We start from the raw sequence: 17,967 nt of genomic DNA, 5'->3' as shown, positions 1-17,967 counted from the left end.
TTCATATCAAAATGAATTATGGAAGAGAATAAAGGACAATCAGAAGAAACATTGGATAGATACAGTGAATGAAATTTTCACCGAGAAATTTCGGCTTCGACAGTTACAACAGGATTTCAAACAATCAGTACTGAAAAGATAACTGGAAGTTAGCAAATCTTTCCCTTCCACCACTTCTTTCAGATACTTTCAGATCGCGATGAACAACAATAATGACAATCAAATCCAGCCGTTCAAGCCTACATTCCTACAAATCAATGGATATACAGAAGAGAAGATTCGTTGTTCACAGAATGGCTGAATAACATCAAAATAAGAATGGATCTGCATCTGTAGAGTAGGGAGGGTGAGTGTAAGCCCACAGCACACGTGGACACGCCACTGGGAGACAGCTCCTTTATATCGGCAGGCGTAGGCCAAGACTCGCCGAAAACACACTCTCGTATTGACGATAACTCCGGGCACACGCATAGGACATGCCTAACAGTCTCATCTTCCTGTTCAAATATCCTGCATAGAGGTGTGTCCACTAGCCCCATGTCATGTAGGTGTTTCCTTAGTTGACAGTGGCCAGTTAGAAATCCTACTGCTGAGCGAAGATTTTTCCTGGTCATCGCCAGATATTTTTCCGGCGCCAGCTTCCCAGGGTCACCCAGGGTGATCCTGGCAAGATTGCATTCTCTTATTCCATGTCCATCTCTTTAGGGATTGAGAATAGGTGTAACATTTGGCTAGTTCCGCAATTGTCATCAGGCCTTAGGTGCCACTAGGTCCTAAAACTCTTAGTCAGCCGCTTCCCTGGCTAAAGAGTCAGCAATGCGATTACCTTTTACTTCGGTCGTGCCCTTTAACCCACCTCAGGATAATGTTATTTTCTACCGATGCTTTGGCTTAATCTCGGTAGCACTCTAGTACTAGCCCTGAGGTAACACGTTGTCTGTTCAAGGCTGATAGGGCTTGTCTGTTGTCAGTGCAGATTGTGTTTTTGCCAGAAATTCCTTTCCTGGTTATGTCTTTCGTGGCGATTGAGATACCAGCCAGTTCTGTTTGGACCACGCTGGTATTTTTTCCGATTCCCTACTTAATCCTTAGGCTTAGTGATCTGGAGTGCACTCCACATCCTGAGCCTTCTTTGGTTTTTGAGCCGTCTGTATATATGCGTACGGATATTGCCCAGTTATAAATTTACCATAAAAAAGTATTCAAGGAAAACATTGTAGATCACATCGGTATACGTTCTGCGATACTATATAAAGGAAAACTTGCTCGAAAATATAAGATATCATTATGTTAGGATGATGATAGAAGAATTGAGAAAAGTAGCTTGGAATATCTTAAGACATCAATGGTATTACAATTAATGGTTCAACCTAAAGAATGGACATTATTGCATTGAACATTGAAGTTCAATATTTGATCCTAACATCCGCTTCGGAAGGAATGGAACACAGTCAGAAGACAATGACAGAAAGAAATTATGTGATCCCTGTGGCAAAACATCAATTGCAGCCAAGTAATCACCTGTACACTTGTAATATTGGGACAAGATTGTTGCACAAGACAGCAAATCAAAAAACTTTGTAGGTGAAATCTAGTTCATGATTTCAAATTATTTGTGCTTGACCAATTCAGACAAGTATACAAGTCACTGTCTACGGTGAACGTCGGCAACGGAGATGCGAAAGCCAGATTGACACGTCATGAAGCATCGAAGATTGTGCCGGTTTCTGAGGAATATTCAGGAAATACTATATTTTCCAGTCGGATTCTGAACAATATTCAGGTGATAGTATTATTTCAAGAATGTGGTTTCAAAGTTCCTGGCTGATATACCGACCATATCTAGAATTCTCTAACAGAAATTTGATGCCCAGACGATGAAACATAATTCAATAACATTGGTTGCATCCAAATATTAATGAATCCTTGCAAAATGACCGGTTTCATGTGAATTCGACCAAATGATATTCAGAATAGGTGGGGGATTCAGTAGAAACTGCTTTTTTGTGTTTATACCCGCATGAGCACAGTTGGTGACAGAACAAAAAACAAAATGAGTTCGTATCACAAATTAAAATACATTTCAAACATCTGTTAACGAATATTTTCAGTAATAATACCACAGGCCAACGATGAAAAAACTTTTTCACCTAAAATACCTCATTATTCTGTTTTTCAGGATGCTAAATCCAAATATGACACTTATTTAGCCGTATCACCTACCATTTTTTCACATTTGCACATCAATATATGATTTTTTTTATTTATTACAGAATTTAACAGCTTTTATCTACAAATAAAATTGTAAAATAATTTGTGCTGGATATAGGAGAGTTGGCAGCACTGCTGAAACACATTTACCACCCAGAAGAAGGGGAATTATATTGTTCTGTTCACAACTGATATTTTTTTTACTGTCAACCTAACCTTACTTTCTGGTTTCCAGTACATGTGCTCATTGAACTATCTAATCGCGGTTGTAAAAACTCTGCTGACAGTTTTTGTTATATTTGTGGTGAGTTTGTTATTAAAAAATATCAGAGTAACATTACAGACTTTGTGAAAAAGGTGTATCAGCATAAATCTTGGGCCCCGCATAAGGTATGTTATGTTTGTGTTGAAGATCTTAGAAAATGGCCAAGAAAGGAGAAAAGGCCTTTAAGTACGCTGTTCCTATGATATAGAGACAACTTAGAAACCACACTGATGATTGCTACTTTTGTAGTATTGATATAACTGGCCATAACTCGAAAAACAAGAAGGTAATAAGCTACCTCGTTTTCACCGAGATATTAAATTGATGGAGAAACTTCACAAGGGCCGCTGGAATATCAACATGGTGGGAGACTACTGTTGGTCACTTCACTGTGAAGCTCAAGAAACTTCAAAGAAAAAAGAGAAAGGAAGTATAAACCAATTTCATCTGACTAGTGAAACCTACATCTCAACACTGTATTATTATTTCAAGTAACCTACTGTAAATAGAAACCATGAGAGTGATTTAACATAGTATTTCATTAATTTTACCATATACTGTACAGATTTTAAATTATATAAAAAAAGTCAATTTCTCAAAAACTATGGGTGATATGAAAAAATAAGAACAGATTTTTATTCAATACACAAAAATCTATATACTCTGCTAAAGTCACAACTATTCCCAGAAAAGTCTCCAGATTTTCTCCAATCATTTATCCCAATTTGTTGATCGCAGTACAATCGACCCTTCACCTACCATTATTCCCTCTCAGCCTGTCCTGAGGCGTTTGATAGTGCATTCTCCTCGAGTTGATGTTCTCCAAAGGAAAAGGTGAAGCCTGTCGATGGAGAGGCAGCGGAGATCGTGGCGACACCAAAGTGGGAGGCGGCGTAGGGAAAGGGGTGGTAGGGTTATCCGTCGTTACGGCATCCTCCGTATCGTCTGACCTATACGACCGATCCATACCTGGAAAGAAAACGGTAGAAATGAAACCGGTGAAGGGTCAAAGCGTGATAAAAAGCACTGAGAGGAATTGGCGTGGATAGAAAGTAAGTGATTGACTTTGTTTCGTTTTAGTAGAATCCAGACGGTGAATGTTGGGATGATGAGGTCGTTTCGATTGATAACTGAGTGTCAAAGGGTTTACATGGCGAAAATAATGGTCTGAGTTGTTGAATCGAACTTGAGTGAAATATTCATGGGTTTGATTGTAGATATGTGGAAATGACCGTATATATACTTAGCACTTTCAGAAATGGATTTGGAATTATAGTATCGTAGAATTTCAGGATATTTACATGCATTTTTTTCTGTCATTCAAATTGAAATTCGTTTATTCTCTGAATAGAATATCACACAATACATGTCCGTTAGGAGTTATTACATTTAGTACATACAGCGTGACTCACGGTCGATGGTAGGTTAGACGTTTCTGGAAAACGCAAAGCATGATTTTTCTGAAAATTTCACCTCTCACATTTCCTTACCTGTTCTATCGATCTAAAATATTTTCAGCATTGCGGCGTTGCCACTTCTATCAAAAAGTTCTAGCAATTATATTTTTTTAAATGCAACACCTCGTATAATAATACATTTTTTGGAATCCCTCTAGTATTTTAATACTTTTTTGTCCATAATGTCCTATACCTATCTCTATTTGTTTTCGAGATAAAAAATATATTATGCTAAATGGTCCAAAACATAGCCTTAATTGAAATTAAGTACAGTAGTACTCTCAATTCATGAAAAGTTGATATTTTGATGATAGTTTGGACAAACTCGAAATATTCAAATAACACCTAGAAATCGACTCCATATCACACAGGGCGTGCTAAAATTACTATTATTTCCATTGTGCATAAAAGTATATTACTCGATAAATTGAAAGATGGTGAAAAATGCTTCAAGATGATATACATCTTCCTATACCTAAATCGTCAAGTTCTCTCAATAAAGCCGTTTCTGTGGAAAAATTGTTATTCACTTTTACCTACGAGTGTTGAAAGTGGCATTTTATTTTGTGAGTGGGGATTATTGCAAAATGAGCGTCAGCAAGTGGAGCAAACTCACGAGCAAAATAAAATCACTTTTAACAAATGTATCATACAAATTTTTTTGTATAACGTTACTGCTGATAATAAAAAAAATTATAGGATCCATGGGATTTGAACACATGATCTTTGGATTACAAGGCATATGTTACAGCTACATACGCCAACTCACGTTATTTTGAGGAGGATTATTGGTTAGTCATGAAGGACTTTCTACAGTTGGACTGAATACTACTTCGTCATCGTCAGTAACTTCACAGGGATTTAATATTAACAATAGCACGAACTGCATGTGTGAACTTTTCTAAATGATTTTTTGGTAGGTGTTCTGATTGAAGTGTTTCTATCAAAGAGATTTTCAATAACAGTTTTCCAAAAAATTATTTTCAAAGAATTTGATTTCTAGGTAGCCGTGGAAATATCAAGCTTATGACAATTTGGTGACTTTTATAATTAATTGATAAATGAATGCAAATATTGATTTTTCAAACGAAGTTCTTATGAAATTATTTGTGTCGGTCCTCTTCACCGATAAAAAAACCAAAAAAAAAACACCAAGTCTATTTTTCGAAAAAAGAGCGATCATCGCTAACACCACATCACAGTAAGCCACCTCAGTTGTATCGACTATGCAAAATCCACAAAAAAGATGTTCCGCTCAGACCGATCATTAGCTCCAGAGATTCAGCCACTCAGAACTGGTCCAGGTTTTTACTACCAATAATTGAACCATTGCAAGGTAAAACATCAACTTTTGTGAAAAATTCAAGGCACTTCGTTGAACTACTAGGGGAAATCGAAGTCAAAGAACAGGATCAACTGATCAGTTTCGACATGGAAAGCCTCTACTCCAACGTTCCTGTTGAAGAAGCACTTCGAATCATACAGAAGAAGCTATCCAAAGATAGGGACATGAAAGATAGAACAAACTTAGCGATAGAAGTAATCATGGAATTACTAGGATGCTGTGTACGAAACTGCTACTTCCAACTGAAAGACGAATTTTTTACGCAAGCTGAGGAACTGTCAATGGGATCGCCACTTTCACCGATTATAGCTATTATATGTATATATATGGAGTGGTTTGAAACTGTGGCCATTGAAAAGGCCCGCAAGAAGCCCCGAGTCTGGTTGAGATACGTGGAAGACACCTTCATAATATGGAACCATGGGAATACAGAAGTAGACATTTTCCTGAAGCACATCAACAAAGTAAGTCCTTCCATCACTTTCACAATGGAGAAGGAAGTCCACAACGAATTCCCTTTCTTAGACGTATTGGTGAAGAGGACCGACACTAAATGGGAAACATCTGTATATCGAAAACCCACTCACACTGGACAGTATCTGAATCAGGAATCCAACCACCATCAATCGACTAAGAGAGGAATCATCAAGACTCTACTACACCGTGCTTTTGGGCTCTGTAATACAAACGAGTGTCTCGAAAAAGAAATAGACATCATTAAAAATGACCTTCAACGGAATGGTTACTCGAGAGTGATGCTAGAACAGGCTTTAGCTAGAAGACAGCAAGAGCTCCACAAGGAAGAGAAGCCGCCACAACCAGTTCTTGTACTTCCCTACATCGGAGGATTATCGGAATGAATAAGAAGAATTGGGTCCAAGTATAACATCAGAACCTGCTTCAGATCTGGGAACACTATCCGTAGCAGCCTCACAAAAACCAGGTCACCAAACGCGGACTGCGATTCCAAGAATTGCATTTACCGGATATCTTGCGAGTGCGGAGAGTCATATATCGGTAAAACTAAGAGGCCATTGAAAGTTCGCATTGCTGAGAATAAGAAACACACACAGCGAGGAGAAACCAGCAAATCCGGAATAGCAGAGCATGTTTGGACTCATCAACATAATATCAAGTGGGCTCAAGCTGAAATCATCCACAAAGAGGAACACTGGTTTAGGAGAAAATTCAAGGAAGCCGTGGATATGTTGTCCAACAACGCATTTAGTCAAGCTAGCGTAGAGATACGTAACATATGGAAACCTTTTATCAAGCAAAAACGACCAACTCCCGCCAAACGGTCATCTCCCGCTAAAACCAATGAAGCGAAAAGAGGGGATAGGTGAAAGGTGAAAGCACACGAATGACCTATAAATAGTCAGATCTCGGAGGAATAAGTCCATGGACGGAATTATTGACACATTTGTCATCAATGCTAGTAGCGAGAAGAGAGACATGGTTCTGGCGATGATTTCTAAATTATTAGATTTATACGTAATCTCCCCACAGGAACTCGTATCCACGCATATATTGATGCACAAAAAGAGGCAGGAACTTGAACAAAAAAGAGCCTGCGCTTACGAATCACCAGAAGACATGCTAGGCTATTCTTCTGAAGAAAGCCTGGAAGAAGAGGCGACTCTTAATAAAAAGCGTCCTGCGGAGACAGAGTCTCCCACAAAACAACAACTATCAACGAATAAGACCAAAACGCCGGCACAAAATGCGGCGTCCAAAACAGGAAAAACGGAAATCCCGCAAAAAAAGTCAGAGCCAACCACCCTGAGAACAAAGAAATACAGATACCCAATGAGGCAAAACCTCAGGAAACCGCAGAAAATCATCCATCTGAAGAGATGGAAACCGAAATTCAGGACGAAGCGGCTGCGATGCCAACCACATCACAGGCAGCGAGCCCCAAAATAATTAGACCCCCACCCATTACAATAAGGCGCAAAGACAAGTGGTCCAAGTTCAATGAAATAGCTGCAAGGGAAAACATAAAGTTTACGGAAGCGGTAAACACAAACGACGGAGTGAAAGTCCAACCCGCTAGCCCGGACGACTTTAGGAAAATGGCCAAAATGCTAGTCAAAGAGAGCATCCCGCATCATACATACACAATGCAGGAGGCAAAACCGTTGAGAGTCGTATTTCGAGGCGTCCCTGAATTTCTTGAAATCGACGAAATCAACGATGATCTGAAAGCCAAAGGATTCGATACCATATCGGTTGCCAGGATGAGAAAGTAAGATAAGAAACCACTCCCGCTAGTACTGGTTCTAGTCTCCAGGAAACAGAACCACATATATGATGTCAGGGAGATTCTAAACGTCAAGGTGAAGAGCGAGCCCCAGAGGCCACGTAAAACAGTAGGACAGTGCTATCGCTGCCAGAAATATAGGCACTCGCAGAAAAACTGCAAGGCAATCCCAGCATGCTTAAGATGCGCGGGCAGCCACATGACGGCTGAGTGTAAAAAGCCAAAACAAGCCCCAGCTGAATGCTATAACTGTAAAGGGAATCATCCAGCCAACTACCAAGGGTGTCCGGAGCACCCTAAGCTGCAGGCCCTGCTGACGAGCTTTCTCGTTCTACAAAATATGTTGACGGTTAACACTCCCCCAGCTAAGATGAACTAAAAACCTCAAAGACCTCAGGGTGAGACTGCAATCTCGAGGCTACGTGAATGCTATTCACAAAAAGAAAAGTCCCCTGAAAAGGACACTCCAGGCGGCGAGAGAAATCTCGGCCACGCTCCAAAAATAACATTCAGATCCAAAATAAAAAAATACAAGATGAAAGAGACAGGGATTTGATATTCAAAACTCGCCAGAAATCAAGATGAGCTAATAAGTCTAGTTATCACCCGAAGACGATTGTGGATACTAACAATCGAAACGTCGTGACGTAACTTGGTTTGGAATCTTTTAATTTTTATTTTTCATTTCTGTTGATAATATTTTTTAATTTTCAGTTTTTATTAATATTTCAATTTTTTATGTTCTGGTTGTAGCTTGTTTGTTATTTCCTTGTAATTTCAGTTTTTTGTTTTATTAAAATTGTTATTTTCGGCTAATCTTCTTATTTTTATTTTTTTTCAGGTATTTCAAATCAATTTATATTAAAATAGACAATGCAAGTCCGAACTGATGAAATACATCAAAATTGTAGTAGACCAAACATAACTTCCTCCAGCTCCAACCAGCCCTCATTTGATAACCCATGAACTTCATGAAATCTCCAAAAGCGAAAAATCTTCCTCCTAATTGGTTTACGAGTCGAGTGGAAAATAAATTGGGTGATAAGCTAGTTTGTCGATAATTACATTTTGATCCGTCTAAGAGCGTGTTGTAAAGAGTAAGGAAAGGAGCAGTTACGAATAGAATCTCGCAGAGAACCGCCCGAAAGCATCATCCCCTATGAAATTACCTGATTAAATTTTCATATTCAATCTTGAGTTGTTCGCCCCAGGGAGGAGGCCAGACTCGGTTCAACTTGTGCGATTTTCTCATACAAGCTTCGCAGTAATGATGGAGTTTCCCGTTTTTTGTTCCAATTATATACGGCGATGTATACGGGAAAGCTCGCCGTTTATTGTCCTTCCAGGACAATGCGAAATGAATCGCGGTGTGTGCAGGAAAACCGTTGTTAACGGGAATCGGATGAAGGTTTCAAAAAGGCGGAAGTCACTTTACTGGATTCAAGGAAACGGAAATATACAGTGTGTACTACATACTTGATAACAATATTGTGAAATTGCTTTTCGACAGATATGAGTAAGTAAGTGAGTGAATTTATTCAATTCAGCTAGAAGATAGATACAGTTTGTGAAAACTGAATGGAATAAATTCATTACTTCGGTTACTGTACATATTTAAGAAAAAAATCCGAAAAACGTCAAATGTGAATTATAATTTTATATTCTTCAACCTTGAAATGTCATCTCTACCTTCAACCCCCGTCGTACAACCCCCAATTTTTTAAAAGGGAAGAATAGGTTTATGATATATTTTACAACAATTGAGATAAAATGAATTTAAATCATGTGGTTACCGAAATTGGATAAAATACACTCGAGAAATAAAATGTAATGCAAAACGTAATTTAATGTAGGATACGAAAAAGAAATATGGATGTTAACGAAGTAGATGTTCGAAATGTTCACCGCGAACGTCTTGGCAACATCTCAATCTCAAATAAAACTGTCTTCTAACATTATTTAACATATCAGGGGTGACAGACCTTATTCCAAACGTAATTCTTCGTTTCAAGTAATTCAAACTTGAAGGTTTAGTTTTGTACACATTTTTCTTCTCATATTCCCATGAAAAGGAATCTAATGATGAAAGATCAGGTGATCCCGCTGGCCATTCAATCGGTCCTCGCCTCCCTATACACTGATTGGAGAATGTTGTATCGAGGTATTGCCGGACATTAAGTTGGTGATGTATTGGTGCTCCATTCTGCTGTAACCATATCGTATTCGATGGACATTGAAAGTTTATGATTTCGTTAGTCCCTGCCCAAACATTAACCTTTCGAGGGTATTGCGTGGGTTCTTCTCTCATCCAGTGAGGATTTTCCGTTGAACAGTAGCGGCAATTTTGCCGATTACCATAACCGTTAAGAGACAAAGAACATTCATCAGAAAAGATAACGTCCTCTACTTGGATGATATTGTTATACAACATCAAAATCGTCTTCCATGAGCTCCTGAATAGATATCATTTCATAGCGATGCATTTTATTTTCTTTCAATAAGTTTACTATCGATGTATGGCTAACATTGATATGTTGACGACACCTTCATAAAATGGAACCATGGGAACACTGAACTAGACGCCTTCCTGAAACACGTCAACAGCGTGAGACCTTCCATCAATTTCACAATGGAGAAGGAAATCCACAAAGAATTGTCATTCTTAGACGTTTTGGGGAAGAGGACCGACACTAAGTGGGAAACATCTGTATATCGAAAACCCACTCATAAGGGACAATATCTGAACCACGAATCCAACCACCAGCAATCAACTAAAAGAGGAATCATCAAGACTCTATTAGACCATGCTTTTGGGCTCTGTAACACGAAGAAAGGTCTCGAGAAGGAATTAGACATCATCAAAAATGATCTTCAAAGGAATGGCTACTCCAAAGCGATGGTAGAAAAGACCTTGGCTAAAAGAGAGCGGGAGCCTCGCAAGGAAGAGAAGCTGTCACAACCAGTGCTTGCACTTCCCTACATCAGAGGATTATCGGAGAAGATAAGAAGAATTGGTTCCAAGTACAACATCAGAACCTGCTTCAAATCCGGTAACACTATCTGTAGCAGCCTCACGGAAACCAGGCCACCAAACGCGGACTGCGATTCCAAGAATTGCATTTACCGGATACCCTGTGAGTGCGGAAAATCTTATATTGGTGAAACTAAATGGCCATTGAATGTTCGAATTGCCGAGCACAAGAAACACACACAGCGAGGGGAAACCAGCAAATCAGTAATAGCAGACCATGTTTGGACCCATCAACACAACATTGAGTGGTCCCAAGCTGAGATCTTACACAGAGAGGAACATTGGTTTAGGGAAAATTCAAGGAAGCCGCATACATGTTGTCCAACAACGTATTAGGCCAGGCCAGCCTAGGAATACGTAACATATGGAAACCCATCATCAAGCGAAAAATGGCCAACTCCCGCCAAACGGTCATCTCCCACGGAACTAGTGAAGCGGAAAATGGAAAGCGGGGATAAGTGAAAGTACTCGAACGACCTATAGTCATCTCTCGGAGGAATCAGTCCAGTCATCACCCGAAGACGATTGTAGATACTAACAATCGAAACGTCGTGAACTAAGGTGAGTTGGAATCTCTCAACTCTTTATTTTTTTTTCATTTTTCATTTATTTTTGTTCAATTGTTCTATTTTAGTTGTATTTTATTTAACTATTATTTCATTTCAGGACTATTTTGCTTAATATAATTGTTATTTTTCAGCTATTCATTTTCATTTCTTCTTTCTTAGTTGTTTCAGGGATTTCAAATCATTTTATATATTAGACAATGGACGTCCGAACCAGTGAAATTCATAAAATATAGAGATTATACAATCCCGTGAGAACTAATGAAAGCTATCTAAGCAAGCTTGTATTAGAGCCAGCAAACAAAATATTAATTCTTATCCTATACAACCAAACATTCTAATTTTACAAGGTGGAGAAATAAAGATATATGAAAAAGAAGATAGAGGACGAGAAAGAGAGAGATCTGTTTGTGATACGCTCTGGAAGACACCTTCAATAATGATTATTCCTTATTCAAGTATCAGTAGAAACATATCATAATTAATGTGAATATATATTTTCAACTCTCTCCTGAATTTGCGTTTGTTTCGCATGCCTGTCAATGATTCAGGTAAAGTGTTGTGAAGTTTGGGTCCAAGATACGTCATAATCCAGTTCCATCATACAACGACTGGGTACAATACCTACGATATTTTTTCATCATGATTCTTATTGATCACTATTAAATCAATTTCAAGTTAACTAGCGATGTCTTGAAGGTACCACCCCATACTATACAGTAATATATGGAATTAGCCAGGGCATCATGCAACATCAGTATCATTTCCCTGTTCATTATCATTTCTTTGTTTATTATATGCGTGAACCAATGTCAGCTAGACGTTGAAAAAGTGTATGATCCACAGTATCAAATGCCTTGGCCAAATCCAAAAAGACAGTTATGCATTTTTATTGATTTTGAAAACAGTTGTTTGGTAAACAATCTCAAAAACTGCGTTTTTCGTTGATACGTTTTCCAGAAAACCATATTGAAATCGATCTGCCAAGAAATCTCAAAGAATCAGTGGGTGAAGAACTTGATGAGGAATAAATGTATACCAGTATATTCGTGAAAAAAATAAGATCATCGGACTGCAGATATTTTTCCTCCACATAAGTTAAAGTTATATTTGATAATTTTTCCACATAATCCGCAAATTTCAACGTTTCTAGCCGATTGTTGTGCTTTCTAGGACTTTGGACGAGGTTTTTCAGTTGCTCTTCAATCAAATGACGATCGATTTCATCACAAAGTGGAATCCATTGTCACATATCGACGCAAAAATTCAAGCTTGTTATGTTTAAACATGGCCAACACTGCTCAGGAAATGAAAAAAAAAATCAGTACTTTGATCGAGTTCGGTCCATACTACTTTGTAACTATCCATGGCTTCGAACATAAACATACGAATATTTATTAACCTATGAAATGTCACACTGAAACCAGCTCCATTTTTGTTTGCGCTCATATTAAAACACACTAAAACAGAACACTGAACCGTTTTGGTTTAGAAAACTGAACGTTAAATGAAAAGAAGTGAACTCTACAAATCACGACTAATACGCTTCGATCTATCTTACCATAACTTTACCATAATTCAGTCGTCACTCGGCGATTTGAGTGCTCATTTTCTTGGTTTTTACTTCCATGAATGCCTGAAAATGTTTCGCCTGTCGAACTTTCTACAATCTTCAATTGTCAGAAGGCAACCATGAAGTCAATTCATTCGAAAGATAATACAGGGTGTCCCTGTACAGTCATGCCCATTTTTCGAAACGCTTAACTAGCCGTTGCAGGCGAAGAAAACTACTGACCCTCTAACAAAACTATATTTTCAACGACAGGAGCGGCATCTAGTTTCCAATCATGGAACTTTGCACCACCCACCGGGATGACTCCTGAAGCACTTCGCCGTTGAGTGGCGGCGTGATAAATGAGATTTCGGAGTTGACATCGGCCGTCCGTCTCACGCGTTGCGGTTTCCACGTGCCCAACCTGTCACGTTCGCGATTTGTGTTAGAGGAAACCATCGGACAGCCGAGCCGATCGAACAACACCCCAGAGAACACGTTGCTGGATGTTATTACAGTTGTTTTAGTTCCGCAGAAGTGCGCGACCCTTTTCCACAGATCGGGATAAACATCAGCGGCGGATTTTTGCGTTGATGTGCGGAAACGTACAGATTTATTCGATTATTTCTTTCGAAGCGATGAAATGATAAGAATTGAACAGGAAGAGAGTTCTGTTTCAGACTGTATTGATAGGCTAGTAACGGATCACAGGATGTATCATAACGCAGGACAAATGTTGATTTCATTGATCACGCAGCTTCCTTTTTATCAAAACAAGAAAACTTTTGAGATTTCCCATTATCCACATATGTTGATAAATACTGAAAATGCTGATTGACAGCAGTGATTGGAAGACTAAATGAACTAACTATAAAGTTGACAACTGAAATATAATTCAAAACTAACAATTATTGCAAATAGGGGTTCCGTACTCTGACTGGTTGTCCGTGAAAAAAATTTCGTAAGAGATGGAACATAACCTGCTCTCACGTTACGCATACTTTGCGGCTGAATGTGGAAAGGAAGTAAGTTATTCTATTACTTCATGTTCTGGAAGAACTGCTATGTGGTCCTCAATCTATGAATGAAGTTTCACTGTGATGAAACGCTTCTTTCGAACAACGAAAAAATTGGCAGCGATAGAATTAATATCTAGGTTTATTTTTTTCAAACCAAGATGTTGATTAACATCTAGGTTTCAGAACTGGCTGGTATCTCACTCGGCACAAAAAAAATAAACAGGAGAGGAACTCCTGGCAAGAATATAATAATCTGCACTACAACAGACAAGCCCTATCAGCCTTGAACAGACAACGTGTTACCTCGAGGCTAGTAATAGTGTGTCACCAAGATTTAGCTAAGAGGCTAAGGGGCACACCTCTATGCAGGATCTGTGTGAAAAATACTCACTAAAAAGGTTGCATATAGCAAAATCATCAGAAAGATACCTAGACAAGGTATTGCATTGCCAGAATAACCAGTCTGAGTTTTCTTGATGATTTTCCAGGATTCTTTCACTTTATTATCAGCAGAAGAGATTCTATCACCATTGCTAGTTCTTTTAGCATGTTTCAATTTATCCTGATATATTATTTTGAATTCTTAATATTCCCTCTGATATAAACCACTTTTATATACTTTGTTCAGCTCAGATACCTCGGTTAACCTTCTACTAATTTCTCTCAACTCAGTAGTTATCCACCTGGAGTCACCAGATTTTTTTATCTTGACTAGCTTTTTCGGAAATGAAGTATCAAAATGATAGGAAACTTCATTATAAAAACTATCAAACTTAGAATTTGCTTCAACTGAGTCATACACTAAACACCAATCAGTCTCCAGCAGTAAACTAGAAAACTTCTCAATATTGTAGTCACTACAATGAGTTTCTTGGTTATATCTTGTGAGGTATTTGATGCTCAGTACAATTATGAGTGAAAAACATGTTGAGTGTTTTGATGAGAATCTATTTCATCACATACATGGTCATCTAATATACATGAATCATATCCAATCTTTCGAACAGATCTGAAGCTGTTGAAGCATTTATAGTAAAAAAATTCGAAGCTATATGGAAAATTGAAGTTTATTCGTCACACATGCTCCAACTTCTTCATTTTGAGTGAAAATGATCGATTCATCAAAGCCTAAATCATCACAAAACTTCATTTCTAGTATAAACAGCTTCATAAACGTATGCTGCTGAACTAGACTGAGAACGAACAACTCATAAGAAAAGAAGTACCTACATTTCGATGTAGATACCAAACATTTTCCATTGGGGATACCGTCATAAAAGTATAGACTGATTTGGTTTTACTTGGTCCAGAGTTTCTCGTAGGAAGCTGGATAAAAATATGAAGAAAACAGTTCAATGATTGCTCCTCGATCGCATCAACAGCGACTGAAATCAAGTAGTACCTCTGCATGAATGTAACGTGGTCACTTTAAAAAAAATCCAAGAATTTTTAGGGTAGCTGAAGAAGGAAATAACATCAGTGAGGAATGTTTTTGGATGAAACTATCCAACCAACTCTATATCAAGGAGATCAAGTAGACACAGTAGACAGATCTGATCAGTCATCTCCTGGCAAAAATTTGCTCTGAGAGTTATATGATGAGCTTGAATGAAGTGATTATTGCAGTTTCCCAAACACGATATGAATAAGAACATTATCAACCTGGACCAATACGACCACCCTGAAGAAATATAGACAGACTCATCCAAAACTCTTGCAGAGGACCTACAGTAGTGACTGATCATGTTGCACTGACCTTCAAATTTCCAGAGACAGCAACAATACTGACTCGCAGAATTCGGAATGGATCAGCATCTTCTGGTTTGGATATTGTCATATACTACAAGAAGGCATCAAGTTGTGAATGTTAACGGTAACCACTCAGAACCTTTCGTGGTTACGTCTGGTGTACCACAGGGGAACCACTTTGGACCATTATTCTTCATAATTTATGTCAACAACATTTTCGAAGGATTTGAACCTTTCAACTTCTTACTATATGCGGACAACCCCAAGATTTATCGAACTATCAAAGTAATCCAGGACTGTAAAAATTGCAAAATGAATTTGCAACATTTAGAGGAATCTGTAGCAATAGTAGCTCAAACCTAAATCACGATAAATGCCACAAAATAACTTTTAGCAGAAGTAGAAATCCCATATAACTGAAACAAAAAATGGAGTGTGCCATTCAAGAGAATCGTTAATATGTGTTCATTGTGCTTCATTATCAGAAATACAAGATATTTCAGAAACTCAATAACTCGGCCAAATATATATTACAATTCCGCTTTCTCTTTCGATAACTTCGTTGGGGTTCAACATGGATACCAATATGTCTTGGAACAATCATATTACTGGAATTGCAAAGGTTGCTTCTCAAGAGCTTGAAACACAGCTCCGAATCAGAAATATGTACATACCTAAGCAACTTTTGATGCTTCATAAAGATTAGATTAGACCTTTGGGGTATTGTTTTCATGTATGGTGCTCCGATGCTTGATAGTCCGGAACATCGAAGGAAAGTCTTGAATTTGTCTCTCTTCCATAGATACTTTCATTGGAAGTGTTCGAGTGACTTAGCACCACCAAGAGCGGTACATATCAGAAATAGGCGATGGACTGTGGTTGCTCATCGTTTTGAAGTTCAACTGAGGAAGTATGATCTCTCTGCTACCCCATTTAGATAAACCAATTCAGGTTAAAAATCTCATTGTCATCTCAAATAGTCATTAACTGAGGTTGCCTTTCCTCAGATTCAAAAACCATGTGAAATCTATTTTTATTCATGGTTAGTTATCGGGTCATAGTATATTGTTACTGGTGTTACTGTTCTCAAGTACTTAGTGTTTAAATATTGTTCACTTACTATCTTTCATATGTAACATTCTTTTTGTTTGTTCTGTTTGTATCCCTAGTCGCGCAATGAACAAATAAATCATTTTAGATTTCACTTCTGGATAGAGACCTCTACTGTATCTACTCATGTTCATTTTCACTTTACGTATGTCTCTTATTCCAGACTCACCGATTTTAACTCTGGGAAGCCACCACAAATTGGTACCTCTCCTTTATCTACGCCTTTGAGTTCACCGCAGTCATTATGGCTTCTCGCAGTAGTTGAAACCTACCAATTATACTGGAGCAAAATGTAATTGAAACAACCATATCAGACAGACATAATAAATTCAAGACGATCTTTCCCTTAATTGTTGCATTAAATGATCAAATGTACTAGAAACACGTAATGAGAAAATGAAATGATGCTGTTAAAACATTTACTATTATTGGATTGAGATTTCCAGTAGATTGGAGTGGTGGATCAGGCAATGTTTATTTGATTCAGGGTGTGGGTGAACGTGGCTTCAGGGAAATTTCATTATATACGGAATAAAAGGAGTTCCAGGGAATAGCGATACATGGAAAATGAAAAAAAGTTATGAATAATGTAAACGTATTACGACATTCTTATGGTTCCATATCAACCATTATTTGTCTATGGGAATCTGTTTTTGAAAAAATCTGTTTTAAATCTGTTTTTCCGTTAACCAGCTGTCGCACCCCTACGAAAGACAACTCTCAGAAGTGCGAGCTAAGGATTAACGAGATTTTACCTTTCAACGTGTGATTCCTACCACTTATTTAGAAATCTGAAACAAATCTGAAATCGAGATTGAAGATGGAAATGGTGAATTTTTAATTTTTTTTGGATTTGGTTGAGGAGATTATGAAAAAATGAGGATCTGAAATTCTCAATTTCGATGGTGATGCCATAAATAAAAGTGAAAGTGAAAGAGGTTACGATGATAAAGACAGAAATAATGAAAGAAATTCATAATCAATATTCGGCAGAGAAGAATTATTGGAAATCGACAGAAAAAGGCCATAACCACGATGAAATCGGAGAGCTTTTCAGCTGCACTGACATGAATTGGGGGAGCTTTTCATGTATCCGAATAAAATGATAGCGAAAGTAAACCTGATCAACCATTTCATCAACCATTCTAGTTGTAGGAAAGCCCCATTTCCATATCGATGGATATAAAGAACTTGGCGCTTCTCCCAATTGAATCCAGTATGGAAACGACCAGTGAGTTACGCATTCAGTTTCCGTCAACAACAACTCGAAAGAGAAGAGTGGATGCCAGTATCTCCATCAGCAAAGATGATGGACGATAAATCCCCTTTTCCTGTCCCGCCACCAACAGATTCCATTGCACTACCGGTCGAACCTACTCCGGTGCCTTTAGTGGCAGTA

At 38.2% G+C, this 17,967-nt stretch overlaps 1 protein-coding gene across 2 annotated transcripts in view; it reads right to left on the bottom strand.

Moving 5' to 3' along the window:
- Positions 1-17,967, bottom strand: part of Ten-a (Teneurin-a transmembrane protein) — a 928,723-nt gene that overhangs the window by 514,194 nt on the left and 396,562 nt on the right. For both annotated transcript variants that reach the window (XM_074176153.1, XM_074176154.1), the window contains exon 4: positions 3,236-3,445. In XM_074176153.1, coding sequence (XP_074032254.1) covers positions 3,236-3,445 — 210 coding nt within the window. The remainder of the gene's footprint in view (positions 1-3,235; positions 3,446-17,967) is intronic.

The sequence above is a fragment of the Leptinotarsa decemlineata genome, unplaced genomic scaffold, assembly GCF_025532065.1.
Source record: "Leptinotarsa decemlineata unplaced genomic scaffold, Ldec_3_MD MMD2_tig00001621_RagTag_RagTag, whole genome shotgun sequence".
Taxonomy (NCBI): Eukaryota; Metazoa; Arthropoda; class Insecta; order Coleoptera; family Chrysomelidae; genus Leptinotarsa; species Leptinotarsa decemlineata.
Note: the sequence above shows the minus strand (reverse complement) of the source record. Positions and strands in the feature narration are given on the sequence as shown.